This window comes from Cupressus sempervirens, chromosome 7 (genome assembly GCF_028749045.1).
Source record: "Cupressus sempervirens isolate cs-2001-9-10 chromosome 7, ASM2874904v1, whole genome shotgun sequence".
In the NCBI taxonomy this organism is placed as follows: domain Eukaryota; kingdom Viridiplantae; phylum Streptophyta; class Pinopsida; order Cupressales; family Cupressaceae; genus Cupressus; species Cupressus sempervirens.
In genome coordinates, this window is record NC_143124.1 from 727,987,832 (window position 1) to 728,007,149 (window position 19,318).

Below are 19,318 nucleotides of genomic sequence, written 5' to 3' on the forward strand. Positions count from 1 at the left end.
GAAGGCCTAATAAACCCGAAATTATAGGAGGTAAGAGATTTGAGGTATGTGATGTTGAAATTAATGAATTTTATTAATTAGAAAAATTAGATTTATTAAAGGGTTATTATTAAATTTCCTTTTTACATTATTTAAGGATATGTATAAACATATATTAAAGAATAATACATGGATATTATTAAAGAATGAAATCATGATACATGTAGAGTTAATTGAATTTGTTATAAGAAATCAATATAATATTTTATTGGGAGAGATTGACTCAAATGCTAATAGTGTTAGCATGAGGGGGAAATAATCTCCATCTGAACGATACATCCATATGGTCTCTATAATGTTGGTATGTGAGATTAATGATCTCCATCTGACCAACATTCTTGAGAATTAAGGGATCTCTATAATGTTGGTATGTGAGATTGAGGATCTCCATCTGACTAACATGCTTGAGAATTAAGGAATCTCTATAATGTTGGTATGTGAGATTGAGGATCTCCATCCGCCTAACATGCCTGAGAATTAAGGAATCTCCATAATATTGGTAAATGAGATAAATAATCTCTGTCTGACCAACATGCTTGAGATTTCATCATCTCTATAATGTTGGTATGTGAGATTCACATAATCTCCATCTGACCAACACGCTCGAGATTGATGTGTTAGAATATTCTGATGATGTCAACATATGCATATGTGAATCTTAAAGGGTGTACTCTAGAGAAGATGGTTAGATAACCAAGGGTTAGGAAACCTGATCTAGTGACGTCTTTAAGGTTTGGATTAAGTTAGAGGGAAGAATAGTATAATAAGACATGTTATTGTTTTAATTCTATTGATTTTGTAGGTATTATTGTCCCAAATCAAACCCTAAATAGAAGGGGACATTACAAAGATCCCCTGTAGATTCAACAAGTCCACAAATATGCATATGCTCAATCATTAATAAATTCATAGCACATATTAGGATATATAACATAACTGCAAAAAAATTGTGATGTGAATATCAGGATTTAACTATGTGATTTTGAGTCAAACTCGATGACCCGTGTTTCATGAGTAGTGATTCAACATGAATCCATCTCTTATGAGAATAAATGGAACATTTAGCACTCATTGGATCTAGGTGATGCTCACAAGGGTGAAGCACCGAGACTTCCCGGGAGGTCACCCATCCCAGTACTACTCCAGCCTGAGCGCACTTAACTACAGAGTTTCCTCCATAGTTAAATCCAAAGCTTGCAACCCCATTTGCAAAACCTTCACCAAGTGTTGTGCCTTGCAAAAAAATTATTGATATATTTTTGTATTTTGTTTTATACTAGTTGTCCAAGTGGATGGTATGGGTTTGTTCATATGGCGATTGTTTCCTTGGATTGTTGGTATGGTTAATTTAATTAATATACAAGTTAATGTCTAATCAGTACAAAATACAATTAATAATTGTTATTTAGCTCTTCAATGAGAGTATTACTGTCATCACTTAGTTCATTTGAAGCGTAAACAACTATAGTGTGAAACCCACTAGCTACATCTTGCATACGAGCCTGCTCATTATCTAAAGCATTTGTCGAAGGGTGTAGAAAATAAACATGGCATTTCCAATTTAGGAAAAAATTATTATGTTGATTTCAAACCAAGGCCAATGATAAATTTTTGATTCAATTCCCATAGTTATGGTATCATGTTGGCCAAAAGATTCCCAAAGGTAATATCTGATGAAGTTTATGACGCCTTCAAAAGAGAGGAAGTTGACTAAATAAGAATTCTCAACCTTAATAAAAAAAGAACTATGGTTACGAGTTTTAATATTCAGATTTCTCAACACGTAGAAGATTAGGAGATAGCTTAAGTAGAAGTTAGAATTGAATAAATTAGGAGATTACAATGATGATAAGAGTTGATATTTATAAATGATATTATTAATATAATATAATAATCCTGTATTTTATTTAAAATCATTTATTTGCTATAGCAATTTAAATAAAATTTAACTTATTAAAGTTGAAAAGGGGAGAAGTAAAAATTCCCTTCAAGGAAATATAATGCTGAACCTCAAGTTCCAGTTAAACCTAGTAATAGGAAACAATAAATGCTTATCCTAAGACATAATGACCTTGGTCGCCTAGGTTGCATTAACTCTATGATGTCAGAGCCCAACCCTTTGGATTTTGTCTTCAGACATGACCATTCAACATCCCCTTTTTCGTGGTGGTACCTTCTCCCCTTTGTAATGGCCACGATACTCCTACGTCCAATTTCAAAACAAGTAGTTAGACCAATTCACTATTTTAACAAAGCATTAATAACTTTTGACTTACATAGTTTCAACATGTATTACATCATAAGATCATGCAATTTCATAATTTATAAGAAATAATCATTTTTTCTCTCTAAGCATTTCATATGATGAAATCCATTGTTTCTATGTGAACCATTTGGGGCATGAAATGAAACCATTCTTTGCGATTAAAAACTATCTAGGCACAATTCGAACAATACCACTAGTTTTTATTTACAAAACCACTTAGGGCGTCAAAACCATTGTTTAAACAAATAAGTAAAACCACTTAGGGCTTCAAAACAATTGTTGAAGCAAATAAGTAAAACCACTTAGGACAGAAAAATCATGTGAAAGTTAATATAGTAGTTCAAAAAGGGGTGTGACATACCTTTCCCTTATGAGTCATCATCCTCAATGAACAAGAAAAACAAATTTGATTGAATATTTACATTATCTCAACATTAAGGTTCATTCTAATCTAATTGACTATAGATATTGAAAAGAAAGCAAAATTGCCGATGGATTTTGTCATAATCTTCCCATGTTGCACTTTCTTCTAAATACTGGTCCCATTGGACCTTGTATTGCTTTACTTCCTTATTGCATATGTGAAGCCTACGTGCCTTGAGCGCCTTGATGGGCTCGACCATGACCACCCTTGGGTTTTGTATCTACAAGGATTTCCAATCAATCATATTGGAGAAAGCTGACATATACTTTTTAAGATAATACACATTAAATACATTGGGCATCCCAAACATAGCTGGGGGTTGAGCAATTTTGTAAGCGTTTGGGTTAACAATCCTTAAAATTTCATATCTAGGCGCAAGTTTAGAAGATTTTGCAAATGTAATGACACTCTTTTAAGGCTTCACCCTTAGGAGCACTTTCTCTCCCACTACAAAATGTCAGGGTATTTGTTTAGCATCAACATAACATTTTTGCCGATTAGTAGCCTTGAACATTCTCTGTCGGATCAATTGGATCTGTTGCTCCATTTTAATAACATTTTCGGGCTTAGCACTATCCTATCTTCCAGCTTGTCCCAAGTGATAGGAGTTCTACACGTCCTGCCGTATAATGCTTTAAAAGGAGCTTTTTTAATGGAAGACTGATAGGTATTGTTATAAGGAAATTCTAATAACAGTAAGTAGTTGTAGTAACCCCAACCAGTTATAACTTCGTCAAACACCAATTTTTTCGCTGGTGCAATTGTTTGACATTTCATCAAACACTTTGCAAGCAAGCTTTGATACCATTGTAATAACCTGTGCAATTTTGATTTTCAAGCTCTAATACCACTATAGTAACCCCAACCAATTATAACTTCCTCAAACACCAATTTTTTTCTCTAGTTCAGTTGTTTGAAATTTTGTCAAACATTTTGCAAGCAAGCTCTGATACCACTGTAATAACCCCAACTAGTTATAACTTCATCAAATGCCAAATTCTTCTCTAATTCAATTGTATTTCATCGAACACTTTGCAAGCAAGCTCTGATTTTTATTTCCAAACTGTTAACCTGAGAATTTTGTCAAACACTTCGCTATATATATATATATATATGCCAAACTTTAATTCATACGCTTGCAAAACTTCAAACAACCAACAACAAATGTTTTGGTATTTTTTGAAACATAGAGCATTGACTATAAATGAGAAAATATGCATCTACATCAATATGACATTAGGGCAACAAATTCTAATGTAAAACTCTGATATAAATGAGATTACAAATGATTTCTAAATTCTTACACATGCCTTAAAATATTCAAATCTATCCTCCATGCAATACAAATGAAATAGATAGGAACCTAGAAAACTACTCAAGGAAATCTGGATTTTACTATAGTGAGTTCCTCTAGCAACGACACTGTAGTGAATTACTATAGCAGATCACTGTAGCAGTGTTACTATAGCAGCGTTACTGTAGCAATATCCAACTTATTCCTTCAATTTTACTCCACGAATTTGGCCCTAGGCCACAAATTTGACACAGTAAAAAGATTGATCTGTCTTCTCCAACAATAGCAGCCCCTTGAAGGATCTTTCAGCAATATGCTCGAATAGAACACCTGTATGATGTCCTCCCAATACCAAATTCATTGGGTATTTCACTAGCTCAAATGGAGCCAAACAAAAGAACTATGTTCTCTAGTGGCAAATGTCAAAACCCTTGGCTCCACACAACTCATCAAATGTAAATGACAATAATTGGATGATAAGAAAAGAGCCTCTCATGCCCTTTTATTCTTTCCTTGTGGGAACTCACTTACTTTTGACATTCCAAGCAACTGGGAAAGGATTTTGTTGCATCTCTTTTCACGCCTTCCAAAAGTATAAGGGTTTGACATCAACTAAGAGTTTAGTATCCCTTGTATGTTCGGAATAAGGAGCCGAATGAATATCCTTCTAGATCAAGTTCCTTAATTTAATAAAATCTGGAATATACATTTGCCCTTCAAATATGAGCAATCCATCTAACTTCAAGCAGAACCTGTCATATCTGTGGTCTTGAGGATTCACTCGTAATGCTTCCTTAACCTGGTTATTATACTTGTCATTCACAAAATTCAAAAGAACCTATTGTCTAAACTTTGTTTGGATTGATGCTATTGCTGATATATGACGCTTGCAACTTAGAGCATCCGCTACCCAATTTTCTTTTCCTCTTCTGTAGTTGATTTCAGAGTCATAGTCAGATAGCGATTCTAACCATCTTCTCTGAAGAACATTTAGGCTAGGTTAGGTGAAGATATATTTTAACCCTTGGTGGTCTGATCTAAGCTCAAATGTTTTCCCCATCAAATAATGTCGCCATTTCTGCAGAGTGTGCACTATAACAGCTAACTCAAGATTCGTGAGGAGCTTAGTTCAATTTGTACTTCTTGAGTTTCCACAACAAATACACAATCACTCTACCATCCTGCATTAATATGGCTCCTAACCCTTTCCCAGGCGCATTAGTCACTAAAAGAAATTGCCCTTCAGGATCTAACACTTTCAAAATTGGTGTTGTGGTCAATTTCTCCTTAAGAGATCAAAAGCTTGTTGACATTTGCTAGACCATCCAAATCTTTTCCCTTTACGTTGTAAGGAAGTAATAGGATAAGCAATATGTAAGAAATTAAGAACAAACTTTTTATAATAACCAGCTAACCCCATAAAACATTGACCTCTTGAACATTCCTAGGACAGGCCATTCTGCTATTGCCATAATTTTTTATTGATCCACTACTATTCCTTTCTTGGAAATTATGTGACCTAGATATTGAATCTCTTTCTAGAAGAAAGCACATTTGGATAGATTCCCAAATTTATTGATGTTCCTAAAGTCGTAGTACAAAATGGAGGTGTTGAAGATATTCCTCCTTATTTTTTTGAATATATCAATATATCATCAAGGAACAACAAGGACAAACTTATCCAAACACTTGTGAAACACAATGTTCATAAGGTTCATGAAAGCGGCAGGAGCATTGGTTAACCCAAATGGAAGAACTGTAAAACTCGTACTGACCATAACAAGTTCAGAATGTTGTCTTATGAATATCCTCATCTTTCAATCTTAGTTGATGATAACTCAACCGTAGATCTATTTCGGAAACAATTGTGGCTCCATACATTTGATCAAAAAGATCATCAATGCGGGGTAAGGGGTACTTTTTGATAGACACTTTGTTCAACATCCTGTAATCGATGTAGAGTCTAAGAGTTTGTCCTTCTTAACAAAAATAACTGGTTCTCTCCAAGGTGAAATACTTGGTCTAATTAGGCCTTTATCCAATAGTTCTTGTAATTGAGCCTTTAGCTCAACTAGCTTTACAATAGTCATTCAGTAGGGCACTTTGGAGAGGTCCAATTGTGGGTACTAAATCTATGAAGTCAAAACACCTATTTTGGAGGCAAACCTGGTAGTTCCTCGAGAAATACAACTTTGAAGTCCCTTAGGTAGGGGTACTAGTTTTCAAAAGACTCTTTTATTTCATTTTTTCTTTGTTTTAGTATTGAATTACATATAGCCATAATGATATATGATTTATGCAGGTTTCTCAAGTTCTTCCATCTTGACTACAAAGAGATGACACCCCTCCTTCTCACTGCACCTTAGTTAAGATGCAGTGAGTTGCCTCAACTTATCATCTCGTTTAATTCCTTACATAGACACAACATTACCCAGATCATCTAAACATTCAACTATTTTGCTAAAACAATCCACTCTAGCCCTATGTTGCCACAACTATTTCATGCCTAACATAATATCGTAGGACTCTAGGGGTGCAATAGACAGATTTATTTTTGTTGCAAAGTTAGGGAGTTCTACTCTAGCCTTAACAAACAGTGCTCTACCTGAGCTCTAGATTGGTTTGCATGCTCAACAGACCATGCATTCTTCATAAATCCAGTCCTTTTTGGGAACCAAGGATGTCGGGGGATATGAAATTTTCCAAAGCCCCCGTATCTATCAAGATGGACATTGGATTACCATACAATATACCTGTCACTTCCATTAGTGTGATCTGGAAATCGGCTTGCATGTTGTCCACTGCAGCGTGAATCCTTTGTTGGAAGGTCGTTTGCTGATTCAGAAGAGGATTCCTCTTTATCTGTCCACCTTGATTCTTGGTGGGACATTGGTTGGCATAGTTCTTTCCATTGCAGGTAAAACATCCTCCTGGTGGACCCTTCTTTTTAGATGCCTTTGACATTGAATCAATTGTCTCTTTGTTTCCAACAGATCCTTTATTGTTATTATGGTTATCCTTTCTATCTCCTTTATACTTGTTATCTCCCTTGTGGAAGGTCTCCTCTTTGTCTGATTTTCGTTTAAAGGTTTGGGAAGTTTGTGGCCATTCCCTTTCCCACGACTCTTTTCTCTGATGGAGTGGTCCCTCTTTAACTTGAGTTCTTGCCACACTGCTTTCTCATAAGCCTCTGTTGTAGTGGCTGGGGCTAACACATCCACCGGTCCCCCTATCTTGTTGTTTAATGATTTAATCCCATAATATACTTTGAGAGTCAGTAAGTCTCATTGTCTTAAAGCTTAGAAATGTACTTCAATAACCTATTAAATTGCTCTGTATATTCATTGATTGACATATCTCCCTGTTTAAGCTCTTGAAATTTATATAATTTCCGCTTATAAAAGAGTTGAGGCAGTGACCACTTCCTGAGTTCAACAAGCATCGACCATGTAACACTGGTTTGTTTGAGTTTTATTTCAGCCTTTTTACTTTCCCACCAACTGGCTGCCTCTCCGGTTAACTGGTAGGAATCCCATACAACCTTTTGAACCTCAGTGTAGTTCCTTATTTCAAAATACTTTTCCATCCCAATGAGCCATGCTCCAGCAACATCACTAGGCACCAATCCATCATACTAGGGAGGTTTGACCTTTTTCATGTCTCCGGATATGATTCTTAACCTTGGGTTATTTTTTGAACTATGAGCTTCTCTATGGTTACACTCATCCCTTGTAGATGTTGATTGATAAGACTGATCAATTCTTGTTCTTGGTCTAGACTTCGATTCTTCTCGTTCGGTATCCTCTATACTTCTCAGTTTTTCTTCCAAGTTCTCGAGTCTAGCCTGGCCTTCCTTCATCATTAGCAATAGCTAATCTAATTTTCTTGAGGGTGAACTAGGTGGCTCATCTCTGTTTTCTACCATTTTGAATAATTTGGGACAAAAGATAAAGATAAGATAAGATAACTTTTTAATGTCCAACAAGAGACCACCAAAGGGGCCAGGGGACTTAGAGTTACAACCAATAAACAACCAGCAAAAGGAACACCAAATGCCTAGGAGAAAGAAAACAACCAAGAAACTGAAAGGAAGAGCAAGAACAAACAACATATGAGAGTTACGTTATAACACTCTAGTTCTAACTATGTTCAAACCACTTGCTTGGGAGGTTTCACGTTAAATGGCAGCCTATGTGCTGAAGAATGCACAACGGGTAGTTCAAGCTTGCTACCGCTGTGCACAAAGGTTGCCGATCCTAATTTTCTTGCCTCTGGTATAATATATGAACCTAGAACATTAATATTCTACACTGCTCAGAATGGATAAAATACTCTGTGAGTCCTATGCATTGGAACTAGGAATGAGAAAAAGAACCAAATTCTTATAAACTATGTTGCTTCTAAGATTTCCAGCTCCCACCTTCACAACCTGTAGTTTCTTCAACATGCACTCGTAAGAATGCCCGCCTATGTTGAATTCATTCTTATTAAAACCTATCCCCTCCCACAATATCACTAATCTTTTCACAACTATCTCCAGCCATTCATCGGCATGACTGGGCACACAATTCTTGCCACCCTCTATCATTTGGAAAATTAACACGTAGTTTCGAATTTAGGATAAAATTAACACAAGTCGATTTCAAACCAAGGCCAACGATAATTTTTTAATTCAGTTCCCACAGTTATTATATTGTGCTGGCCAAAAGATTCCCAAAGGTAATACACGATAAAGTTTATGGCATGATTCTGAAAGAGAAGAAGTTAACTAAATAAGAACTCACAAGCTTAACAAAAAAGGAACTGAGGTTATGAGTTTTAATATTCAGATTGGTCAACACATAGAAGATTAGGAGATTACTTAAGTAGAATTAGAATTGAATAAATTAGGAGATTTCAATGACGATAAGAATTGAGATTTTTACATGATATTATAAATATAATAATCCTTTAATTTTTTTAAATCATTTATTTTGTTATACCAATTTAAAATAAAATTGTTTAACTTATTAAAGTTGAAAAGGGGAGGAATAAAAATTCCCTTCCAGGAAATATAGTGCTAAGAGTCAATCCTCAATGTTCAAGGATGAGAAGGATTGTGAATGAACCAAAGAACAAACAATTGAGTTCTAGGTAAACCTAGTGATAGGAAACGATAAACGCCAATCCTAAGACCCAGCAACATTGGCCGCCTAGGTTGCATTAACTCTATGATGTCAGATCTTACCAACCCTTTGGATTTTTTCCTTGGACACAACCATTCAACGTCCCCTTTTTCCTGTTGATACCATCTCCCCTTTCTAATGATCACAATCCTCTGCATCCAATTTCAGAACAAGTAGTTAGACCAATTCACAATTTTTACAAAACATTAATAACTTTTGACTTCATCAAAATTTACTTCTACTTAATAAGAATAGTTTCACTTTCAACTTGTATTACATCATTAGATCATGCAATTTCATAATTATAAGTAATGATCATATTTTCAACTCTAAGTATTTCATATAATGAAATTCACTGTTTCTATCTGAACCATTTAGGACACAAAATGAAACAATTCTTTGCGATTAAAAACCATCTAGGCACAATTCAAGCAAAACCACTAGTTTGTATTTACAAAACCACTTCAGTTATCAAAACCATTGTTTAAGCAAATAAGTAAAACTACTTAGGGCATCAAAACTATATGTGAAAAGAAATATAGTAGTTCAAAAAGGGATGTGACACTCGTAGGTTTCTTTCTTTCATATAGTAGATAAGATCTTAGTTGTGCTTCACTTATAATATTAGCTTCATCTTGTTTAACAATATATTGGAGAATTATCTTATGTGGGCAAAAACATCAATTTGCCTGCTATTCATAGCATGTGGATGAGCTTTCAGTCAACTATATGAGCTCTTATATTTGTAGGGGCACTGACTACCACACCAAAGACAACTGCGCCTTAAAGCAAGTGATGCTCAGTGAAACTTGAATGAACTATCTATACCTGGGCCTAGCAACAACCATTTTGTACAGATTTTTAATATGAGGAGAAAAGTATTGAAAGTACAACTGTTAGGAATATTCTTTGAAAAAGAAAACAATGAAACAAATACAACCCTATAATGTCGGATCAGAAGGTAAGCGCAAGGTACCAATCGAATTGAAGGTGTTTATTAGCAACTGCTTGCAGCAGATTTTGAAACAAAGAAAAGTTGTGCATATCAAAATGATTCATTGAAAACAATTCAAAAGCTGTTTCTAGGTTTTCTTATTATTTTAGTCATCAAAGGATGGGTTCACCTAATCTATGAAGCTAGGAAATTCCAGATCCTATATTAGCCCTGAAGTGAGGTTTATTGATGATGGTGGTGGTCTTTCTTCTATTGCTTCAAGTATGGATGCAGACATATGATCACACTTGTGTCCTGAATTGGTCTTTGCTTTAGTCTGCATCTGCTTTTTGCTTCCATTGGGCCATCCTCATCTTGCTTGGTTGTTTACTTATATTGCTTATGTTTACCCATTGTGAACTTAATCTCCTCTTGCTAGTTTTTTATCACTTTAATGATTGAATTTTGAACTCATTCCCTGTTTTCCTCAGGTTCTCTTCTTCCCTGATACATTACTATTGTGGCTAGATGTGTTTATTGTTCAATTGGACCTATGTTGATCACTTGTGGACATTCTTTAGTGCTTCTAAAATCTGTCCCAAATTGACATAGATAATTGTATTCATGAACAAAACAGGTGTACAGAACTGATATAATGGAGGGCGACATTGTTATCCTGGGATCAGATGGGCTTTTCGATAATGTTTTTGACCATGAAATAGAGAGTGTGGTTAGTAGGTATCAAGGTTCTGACTCAGAATTTGTTAAAAAGGCAGGTAAGGCTGCATATCCTTCTTCTCTTTTATCCCTAGCTTTTATACAACATTTATTTAATCCTCTTATCTTTTTATGAAAAAAAAAAATTGTTGTCTTGCAGCACATGCATTAGCAGATCTCGCAAGCACACATGCAAGGGATAGAACATTTGAGTCACCTTACTGTTTGGAGGCTAGAACCCAGGCATGACTAACAGTTTCTTAGTATTCATGCTTTGAATGGCCACTAGGAAAAATAGTATTTATTGGCAAAGAATTCATAACTAAATCAAGTCGTTCCGAAACTGAGCTTAAAATTGATGTATATTACTTTTCTACCACTGACTTAAAATCTTAGGTACAGGGATACGACATTCCAATGTGGAAGAAGCTACTCGGAATGAAATTTACAGGCATGGCAAGCATTCTGTTTGAATCCTGTTTCATTTATTGTACATGTCGTCGATGTGCTGGAAAAATTAATTCATTTAATTATTGTTTTTGAATATTATGCAGTCTTCTTGTCTTGCAGGAGGAAAGCTGGATGATATTACTGTAATAGTGGGGATGGTGGTTAATGCGCGAGTGTTATCAGAACCAAATTGCCATCTTGATATAGTCAAAGATATTCCAAATACATTTTCCAAGATTGGTGAAGCAGAATCATCACTAGATGACAAGAGTGTAATAAAGGAAGGTCAACCAAATATTGGAAAGTCAATTTCAAGTATCAGTTAACAGTCAGCCCTCTGCAGCAATATTCATAAAGAAACAAAGCATGATTTATAATAGCATTTATTATCATCCAAATGTAATTTGTCTTGCAGAAATTTGGGTAAAACGAACATTAGTGTTCTGGGCCTTATAAGGTGCTCAGAAATAGCAAATCAATGAGCGGTTTTCATCTACAATCCATACTGATGTCAACTACCAGGCTATGAAAGAGGCACCATACAAGAGGATGAAAACAAAGCATGATTTTTAATAGCATTTATTATAATCGAAATGTAAGTTTCTTGCAGAAATTTGGATAAAATGAACATTAGTGTTCTGGGCCTTGTAAGGTGCTCAGAATAGCAAGTCCCTGAGTGGCTTTCAGCTACTGCCAATATTTATGTGAACTACCAGTTCTGAAAGAGGCACATACAAGAGGATGATGGCACTTCGCAACTTATGTAAGTGATTTGACTATACAATGTTCAGTGAAATGACAATCAATTCACGTCCTTTGCAAATGATAAATTCAAGAAGATCTTCTGATATGTCATCAGTTTTCTTATTATGCAGATGGAAAACATTGCCAATCCATCTGAGGAGCTTCAGACTCGGTTAATCTTTAAGAAAACTATGCTTAAGCAATCTTGTTTACAAGCAATAGAATTTGCATACAGAAGTTTATAACCTGTAATTGTTTTTTCATTTGAGGGTGTTGAGAACTTGGAGAACTTACTCTTGAGCATCCAATTTTACATCAATTAGTTTCCAACAATATATGTAGCATGAGAATGACTCTAGCATGAAAAAAACATCAGAGGTTTCATGTTTTGGCTCTTTAGCTCTCGTTTTTATCTTTCAAAAGTGATGCACATGGGACGAATTTGAAAATTTGACTCAGACAAGACCACAAAGCAAGAAAGTATCGAGTAAATAGCAACAATTTTGTTACCAAACATATCATGATCTCCAGACATTTTTCTTAGGTGTTCTCTCAAGTGATTTAGACACCAATTGTATGGTCGTAATTTTCTCTAATAATCTGTGTTCCAGCAGAACATTCAATTTAATGAAACTATATTTTTGTTGGCACCTAGAATGATTTATTCTACTGTTCTACTTTTACGTTGGATTCTATGAGGCCACATTCCAATCAAAATAAATAAATATCATAGCATCACAATAGGACAATAATGCAAGATCCCCAGCTTGGATATTGTCTCAAATCTGATTTGGGGTTTCAATTTTGGATGTTTGACGTTTTGCCAAACACTTTGCATGCAAGGTCTCATACCACAGTAAGAACCCTTGCAGGTTCAAACTTCACTCTTGCTAAAATGTCTGTCTTGTTGATTTCAGACTTGGGAGAACATTGTCAAACACTTAGCATATGTTCCCAATAACCAAGATTATACGTTATTTCTCCTCAATCATTTTATTAAACACTTGCAATACTATGATGATCAGATATCACTGTGAGATTATGGTAATAATATTATGAAATTGGTCATTCAGTCTGTATAAGCATTATGACAAACACTTTGCATGAATTAAATATTTAGTTGTTGTCATTACAAAGTCATAACATTTTGAAAAGCCACTCATACAACAGCGTCATTTTGTCAAACATGTTGCATGAAACACAACAAACTAGAAGTAGCTATTACACTAATAAACCTTCATTTAACAAAGTCTTCAGCCCTTGCAAACAATTTTGAAATTAAAATGTAGCTGAAAATCATCAATCTCTACATCAATGAAATCAATCTTTGCCACAGGATGAAGCCAAAGCTCTTGAACAATTCATTGGGTGTTTCGCCGATTCCGTATGCTAATATAACTTGGAAGAATTCACAATTCTTTGAGTTTGAAATCTGAAACCCTTGTTTCATTTTTTTTCTCCACTCAAAGAAAGTAAATGTACAAGTCGTGTAATATCCCTGACAGGATATTTGCTTCAAACCCCTAATGGAAACTTGGGAATTTTAAACAAATAACTTCATGCAACGACTTTCTGAATTTTCCAGCAGAACTACTCCAATAAACAACAAGATAAAGCAGTCCCAAAATATTATTGCATTAAATCTCCAATAGAAAGTGTATATATCTTATTGAAGTTCTTAAATAAAATAAGCTAGAAATTCAATTGTAGATACAAAAGCTACAACAAGATTTGATGATAGAAAGTTGAACTTGGATTACAATGTGAAACACTTAAGTGATGTCTTCAATTGACAATGGGGTTGCGTCCACTGTCTTCTGACACAAGCATTTTCATCCTCACTAAATGAAAACTGAAGTTTTCCAAATAAGTCTCCAAGAGAGAGACTGAAAGCTAAATCATAAACCAAGCATATTGGACATGAGCTCCATCTTCCCTTGTAAGGACAAATAGGTGACTCTTTGCATATGATTTCTGTTTCTTTATTTCCTTTTTGAATAAATATGTTTTTCCCCACTTAAGAAAATAAAGTGCACATAGATAATAAAGTGACAATAACAATATCAGCTTAAGTTATAAAGTTACTTTATAATAATTCTATAAAATCTTCAAACATTTAAATCTCGCATCAAACGAACTCGGATATGCATGCTTGATAGCTTGTCTAAAAGCTCTCCACAAGACACTCCTAGTCCTACCTTGAAATGCCAAGAATGAAGAGTTTGTTGACTTACTAAAATAGTAAGTCCTTGAGAACTCCACTAAAACAATCTCGATTAGCCCACAATTGAAATCACCTACCAAAAATTGCTGTAATTGTATAGAAAATCTAGTTTGACCAAGGGACCTATTGGTTTCCAAAACTACAAATTGGAATCCAAGAGTTTGCCACTTCTTCAATAGGATTCTGCAACCAATTCTGGCCAACGAACGAGAATCACCTTGATTCCCTTGCACTTCAGGCTCCGCTACACCTAGGCAGGCAGACTTTCTCCTTGAATCTGATCATTAGGTTTAGAGCTTTTCTATAGCGAATTTAAACTTTGGAGAGTTCTTTGGTAGGCAAAGTCCTTGAACTCAATCAAAATGGGATTGAATGTGGAATGTTTGAAATAATTGAATGAACTGTATAAGGTTTGTCAATGATGGATTTGATGCTTGTAAGAAGGAAGTTATAGATTTTCTGACATCAAACATAAATCCAATAGACTAGTGCTTTAATTATTTGAGCAACTGAGTCAACTATAATGAAAATTTTCACGTACAACTTTATAATGTTCTACACACATCAACTATAACAATTTAATGATCAGGGTGTGATAGATCATATATATATATATATATATATGCAATTCTAAACTAGTTCAAATTGTGCTTTAACTCCTAAGGTTGGGAGATAGAGTGGACGCAGATTTGGAAATAGTTATATTTCACAATGTGTGTGATGATTGAGCTTAAAATGCCATAGATGACCTCATCCACTTATTTGACATCAATTGTTCACAGAATTGAAAAATGATTATAAGGACCAATCAAGTGCAGTTTAATTCTCCATACCATTTAAATAATTGAAAAATAGCAGGCCTTTATAAATCATTAAAATATAAATTTTGAATTTATATTACAAAGTCATATTGTTTTCCTTATTACTCCATACAAATAAAATATATAAAATGTTCTTTCTTTGTACAATGTTTTTTAATATGTCTTACTTCCCCTTCTGACTTGTAATTCTTCAACATTCTCATCATGTTGATCCAATTCAATTGGTTAAGTGAGTTCATTACATTTGATTTGAGAAATCCTACTATTGTGAGGTGAATTAGTGAATTTGCTTTCCTAGACCCAATTGATAATGTTGTTAATGTATGTGTAAGAGTCATCAATTATTATGTTGTCGTTGATGTCAATCCTTAACTGGTTAGACATAATGCTAATTTATTAGAGTGTCATATCATTTGATTGATGAAGAAGATTTGAATAAATTATTTTGATGTAAGTGTTGATTAAGTGTATGGTATTCAATGGGCACTTGAATGAGTTGGACTCTAATACTATAATGTTAGTTTAATTTCTTTACATGATCTTAAGAAATATGTATATAAAATATAGTTTAGTCGGTGAATGAAAGAAATACAGTATTAACCAAGCTATTACAGTTGTCAGTGAGCACTTGAGAAAGAAGTGAAGGAACATAGTGTTAACTGAGTCTAGTATTGATGGGGTGAGTTGTAATGTTCACCGAGCATGAACATGAAGAACAAGTTTTAGAAAATATTAATTTGAGGCTAACATTTGGTGAAAATTAAGAATGTCCAAGAAGTTTCAAGGACGACGATGAAGTTAGTTATGAAATCAACGGCTGGAGAAATTCAATGAAGATCTAATGGAGAAGATTTATCAATTTGAAATGAAGCACAAAGTTCAAGGTAGAACTCTATTTTCAAAGTGTTTAGATTCAATGAATTAGAATCTTGTCAAGATATATGATTGTAATTAAGCAGAAAAACCTGGAAGATTCTAGAATGCCAAAAGTTTTCTATTTAAAGGTATGCAAAAGATGTTTTTTGGTTGTTGATTGTTGCTAATATGAATATTTGTGATTAAAGTGGAAGAAGAAAGAATAAGGTAAACTAGGCAGAACAATATTGAGAAGATCAAGCTGAGGAAGTGCTAAGTGGAAGTGTGAACTGTGTGAATCAACCAAAAAGCGATCTAAAAAAAGAGATTGGGAAAAGCAAAGATTTGTACAACAAAGGTAGTACTAAAACCTAACAGATCATTTCATTGTTACTTTCTTACCATTGTAGTTCAAAAATCTCTTGACCGAGTGGACCTAATAGTATTTTGAAATCCTATATTGTAGTGCCTCTCCCATTTAATTTCTATAAGTCATTCTGGTGGATGTAACTGTGATGATCTTACCTTGTGAGTGGTATATGCCTTTGGGGTGATCTGATTATGTTATTGTATCAACTGGATTAATTTATGCTTATGCCTAATTTTTCAGATTATGATGTGTTAGCTGGTTTCACTAATATTTGTGTTAGTGGTTACTAGGATTGATGTAGTATCATGATGTTGTTCTATGATTACCTTGGATGTGAACAGTGGTTGTACCATGTATTATTTGTCCTGTTACACTTGACTAGGTTCCAATAGCAATGTATACTCATGTGTTTGACCATGTTGACTTATATGTTTTTAGTGTTTTTTATATTGTTGAACAATTGTTATTAGTTCCATTACTAAATGCTTAAATAATTATAAATGATTTATCCATGTTTGATTCATTGGTTTATCGTGCTACGGATAAGTACCTTGTCTTTTTAGTAATTTATGTTAAATGGGTTATTTAAATGAAATTAATTAGATGCTTTAATTATGTGATTTCACATAATTATTTCTTCAGCTATTATATATTATGCATCTACACTTGATTGTGTTCATTTATTGTGTAGGACTTATATCCCTGGTAGTGGCACATGAAGTTAGTGATTAGACTTTTCATATTGAACTAATATCCATGTATGGGTGATGTATCTTTTATTATTATTTTAACTCTCCAATAGTTGGTAAATTTAGATTCACAATGTATTATGTGATTTGACTTGTAAGCGTGTTTGTACATTTAGGATTTTGTGGTTGCCATGGAAAAGATTAAATTAATGCTTTTTAATGGCTTAGAGGGATTTTATTTGATTGGTTTAATTTATTTTATTTTCCCAACTATTATGTCGTAGATGAATTCCAATTCAATTGGAATTGTCTAATCTAATTTGGGAAAAGGGAGAAAATAGATTATTAAGTGAATTAATAATCTATTTTATAAGTCACTTGATAAAGTTCTTATATTATGCCAAAAGTGGGTTCTTATACTCACTTTTCTATTTTCATGTTTTTGAGAAATGAGGGATTTCCTCCAAAACCCTCTTGGAGAAATTCCTTCATTTTCTCATTGTATTCATGGTAGAATTGCTCCACTTCCTCGATGGTTTTGTCCAATTTAGTGGTCCATTTATTTCATTGTGGTGTTTCCCATTTTGCCACTTGGCTGTGAGGTAGGGCTTTCCCATTTAATTATTTTGGATTTGTTTTAGTTCATGATTTCAATAGTAATTTGATTGGAGGTTGAGAACTAGTGTTCTCCTCCATTTTGGTATGCTAGTTCTACCCGGTTGGGCAGGTATGAATATTTTAATATTTTTGAGAGTTTTAATTTGAAGTTTCGTGCCGTTATGCTGGGCATTTTTCATATGAGCTTGGAACTCAATTTTTATTTTGTTTTTGAGAATTTGGAAACCATTTGGATAATGGATTTTAATTTTGTTGCTTTTTGACAATGTTAATTTTTGGGCGATTTTCACATTGTAGTTTTCTTGGGTGTTTATAGACATTTGTTTTGGTAGTGGATATGGAATGTACATTAGGTTTTCAATCCAACTATAGTTTTACTTGCATCATTGGGATTCATGTAGAATCTATACTATCGAATTTAGGTCGGTTGAGTGAGTTCATGATGTTGGTATTTTATTACCTCATTGGAATTCCTATAGAATCCATACTCCTGGATATCGGTCAATTGAGTGAGATTATTACTCGTTTCTTTTTTTGCATTTCTCATATCCGACCCTTGCATTTGTATTACTTAATTCTTTCGTGCAATTGGTTGTGCCCACACACGAGCATGTGCACATGCACTCAATGGGTTCCTAAGAGCCCTAAACTCTCGAATATAGATTAGTTGAAGATTTTTTATTTGGGGGTTGGGTTGGAAACTTGCATTGCCTTTGGGCACTCATCGTACATGATGATAATGGGTATATAGGGTAGGCAGTGGAGTGGCTTCTCTTGTTACCCCGAACTAGGGCCGAAAAGGTAACATGAAGAGGTTTTAAATAAGTGATAAAAAAAATTAACTAACGAGTAATAAAACCTAATTAAGATAAGACACACCTAAACATTCTTCGATGTGTCACTGTGAGGGTGTGTGGTGTTTGTGCATTCTGCAGTCTTCCATAGAAGCTATTGCGAGGACACATTGCGATGGTTTCCTAAGGGATTCCTTTCGCACCATTTATAACTTGGGCTTTCCGATGTCAGGTGACTTACACTCCACTTGAGTCCCTACATAGTTATCCTTAGTGGGTCTGACCAATGGTCTGATGTACTACATTGTTTTCATGATCATATAGATGTTGGTATCATATCTTGATTGGTGTGAGTGTTAGCCATGGGTGCTTGTCTTACGTGATTGTGGTTGGGTCCTTATCTCTATGAGCACAATGGGTGTGGACCTACGAATAGTATCATGTGGTTGGGAGATGTAACCACCTATACCACTACTAGGGACTAGTGTACAGAGATGGTCTACTTCCAATTTAAGGCTAGTATTAGATATTCACTTTGTACTTTGGTGTGTCCTAAGTATGTTCTCTTGTGAATTATATTTTACTTTGGATGCATTTGATATCAGGTATAGATGATGTTTACTATGTTTCTTGGTGCATTCCTTTATCACGATGTTGTATCTTATTGCTTAGATGATGTTTCTTACAACTGCTTTGGTTTAGTGATGCTACTGGTATATTAGCATGCTAGATGTTTCTTATTTCATGTGATGGTAATGGATGGTTAATTGGTAAGAATGATCTCATGAGATAGCTCCGACAATCTTGTTGGTAATTGAGATTCATGCTCGGGGGTATGGTTAGGGCCCTTGAGGTCTCATGATGCCATTACGGTAGGGAGCAAATGAGGCATATGATTTGAGTTGGTTATATCA

At 34.5% G+C, this 19,318-nt stretch overlaps 1 protein-coding gene across 5 annotated transcripts in view; it reads left to right on the forward strand.

Moving 5' to 3' along the window:
• The window catches only part of LOC149549295 (putative protein phosphatase 2C 26), a 35,376-nt gene extending 22,944 nt beyond the window's left edge, over positions 1–12,432 (forward strand). For 2 of the 5 annotated variants that reach the window (XM_089792744.1, XM_089792745.1), the window contains exons 8-12: positions 10,760–10,898; positions 11,000–11,082; positions 11,242–11,290; positions 11,410–12,052; positions 12,165–12,432. In XM_089792744.1, the coding sequence (XP_089648870.1) occupies positions 10,760–10,898; positions 11,000–11,082; positions 11,242–11,290; positions 11,410–11,615 (477 nt within the window). In that variant the 3' untranslated portion in view covers positions 11,616–12,052; positions 12,165–12,432. Of the gene's footprint in view, positions 1–10,759; positions 10,899–10,999; positions 11,083–11,235; positions 11,291–11,393; positions 12,053–12,164 lie in introns of all 5 variants that reach the window. The other 3 variants (XM_089792743.1, XM_089792742.1, XM_089792746.1) reach the window with 2 other exon arrangements.
• Positions 12,433–19,318: the final 6,886 nt, after the last annotated feature.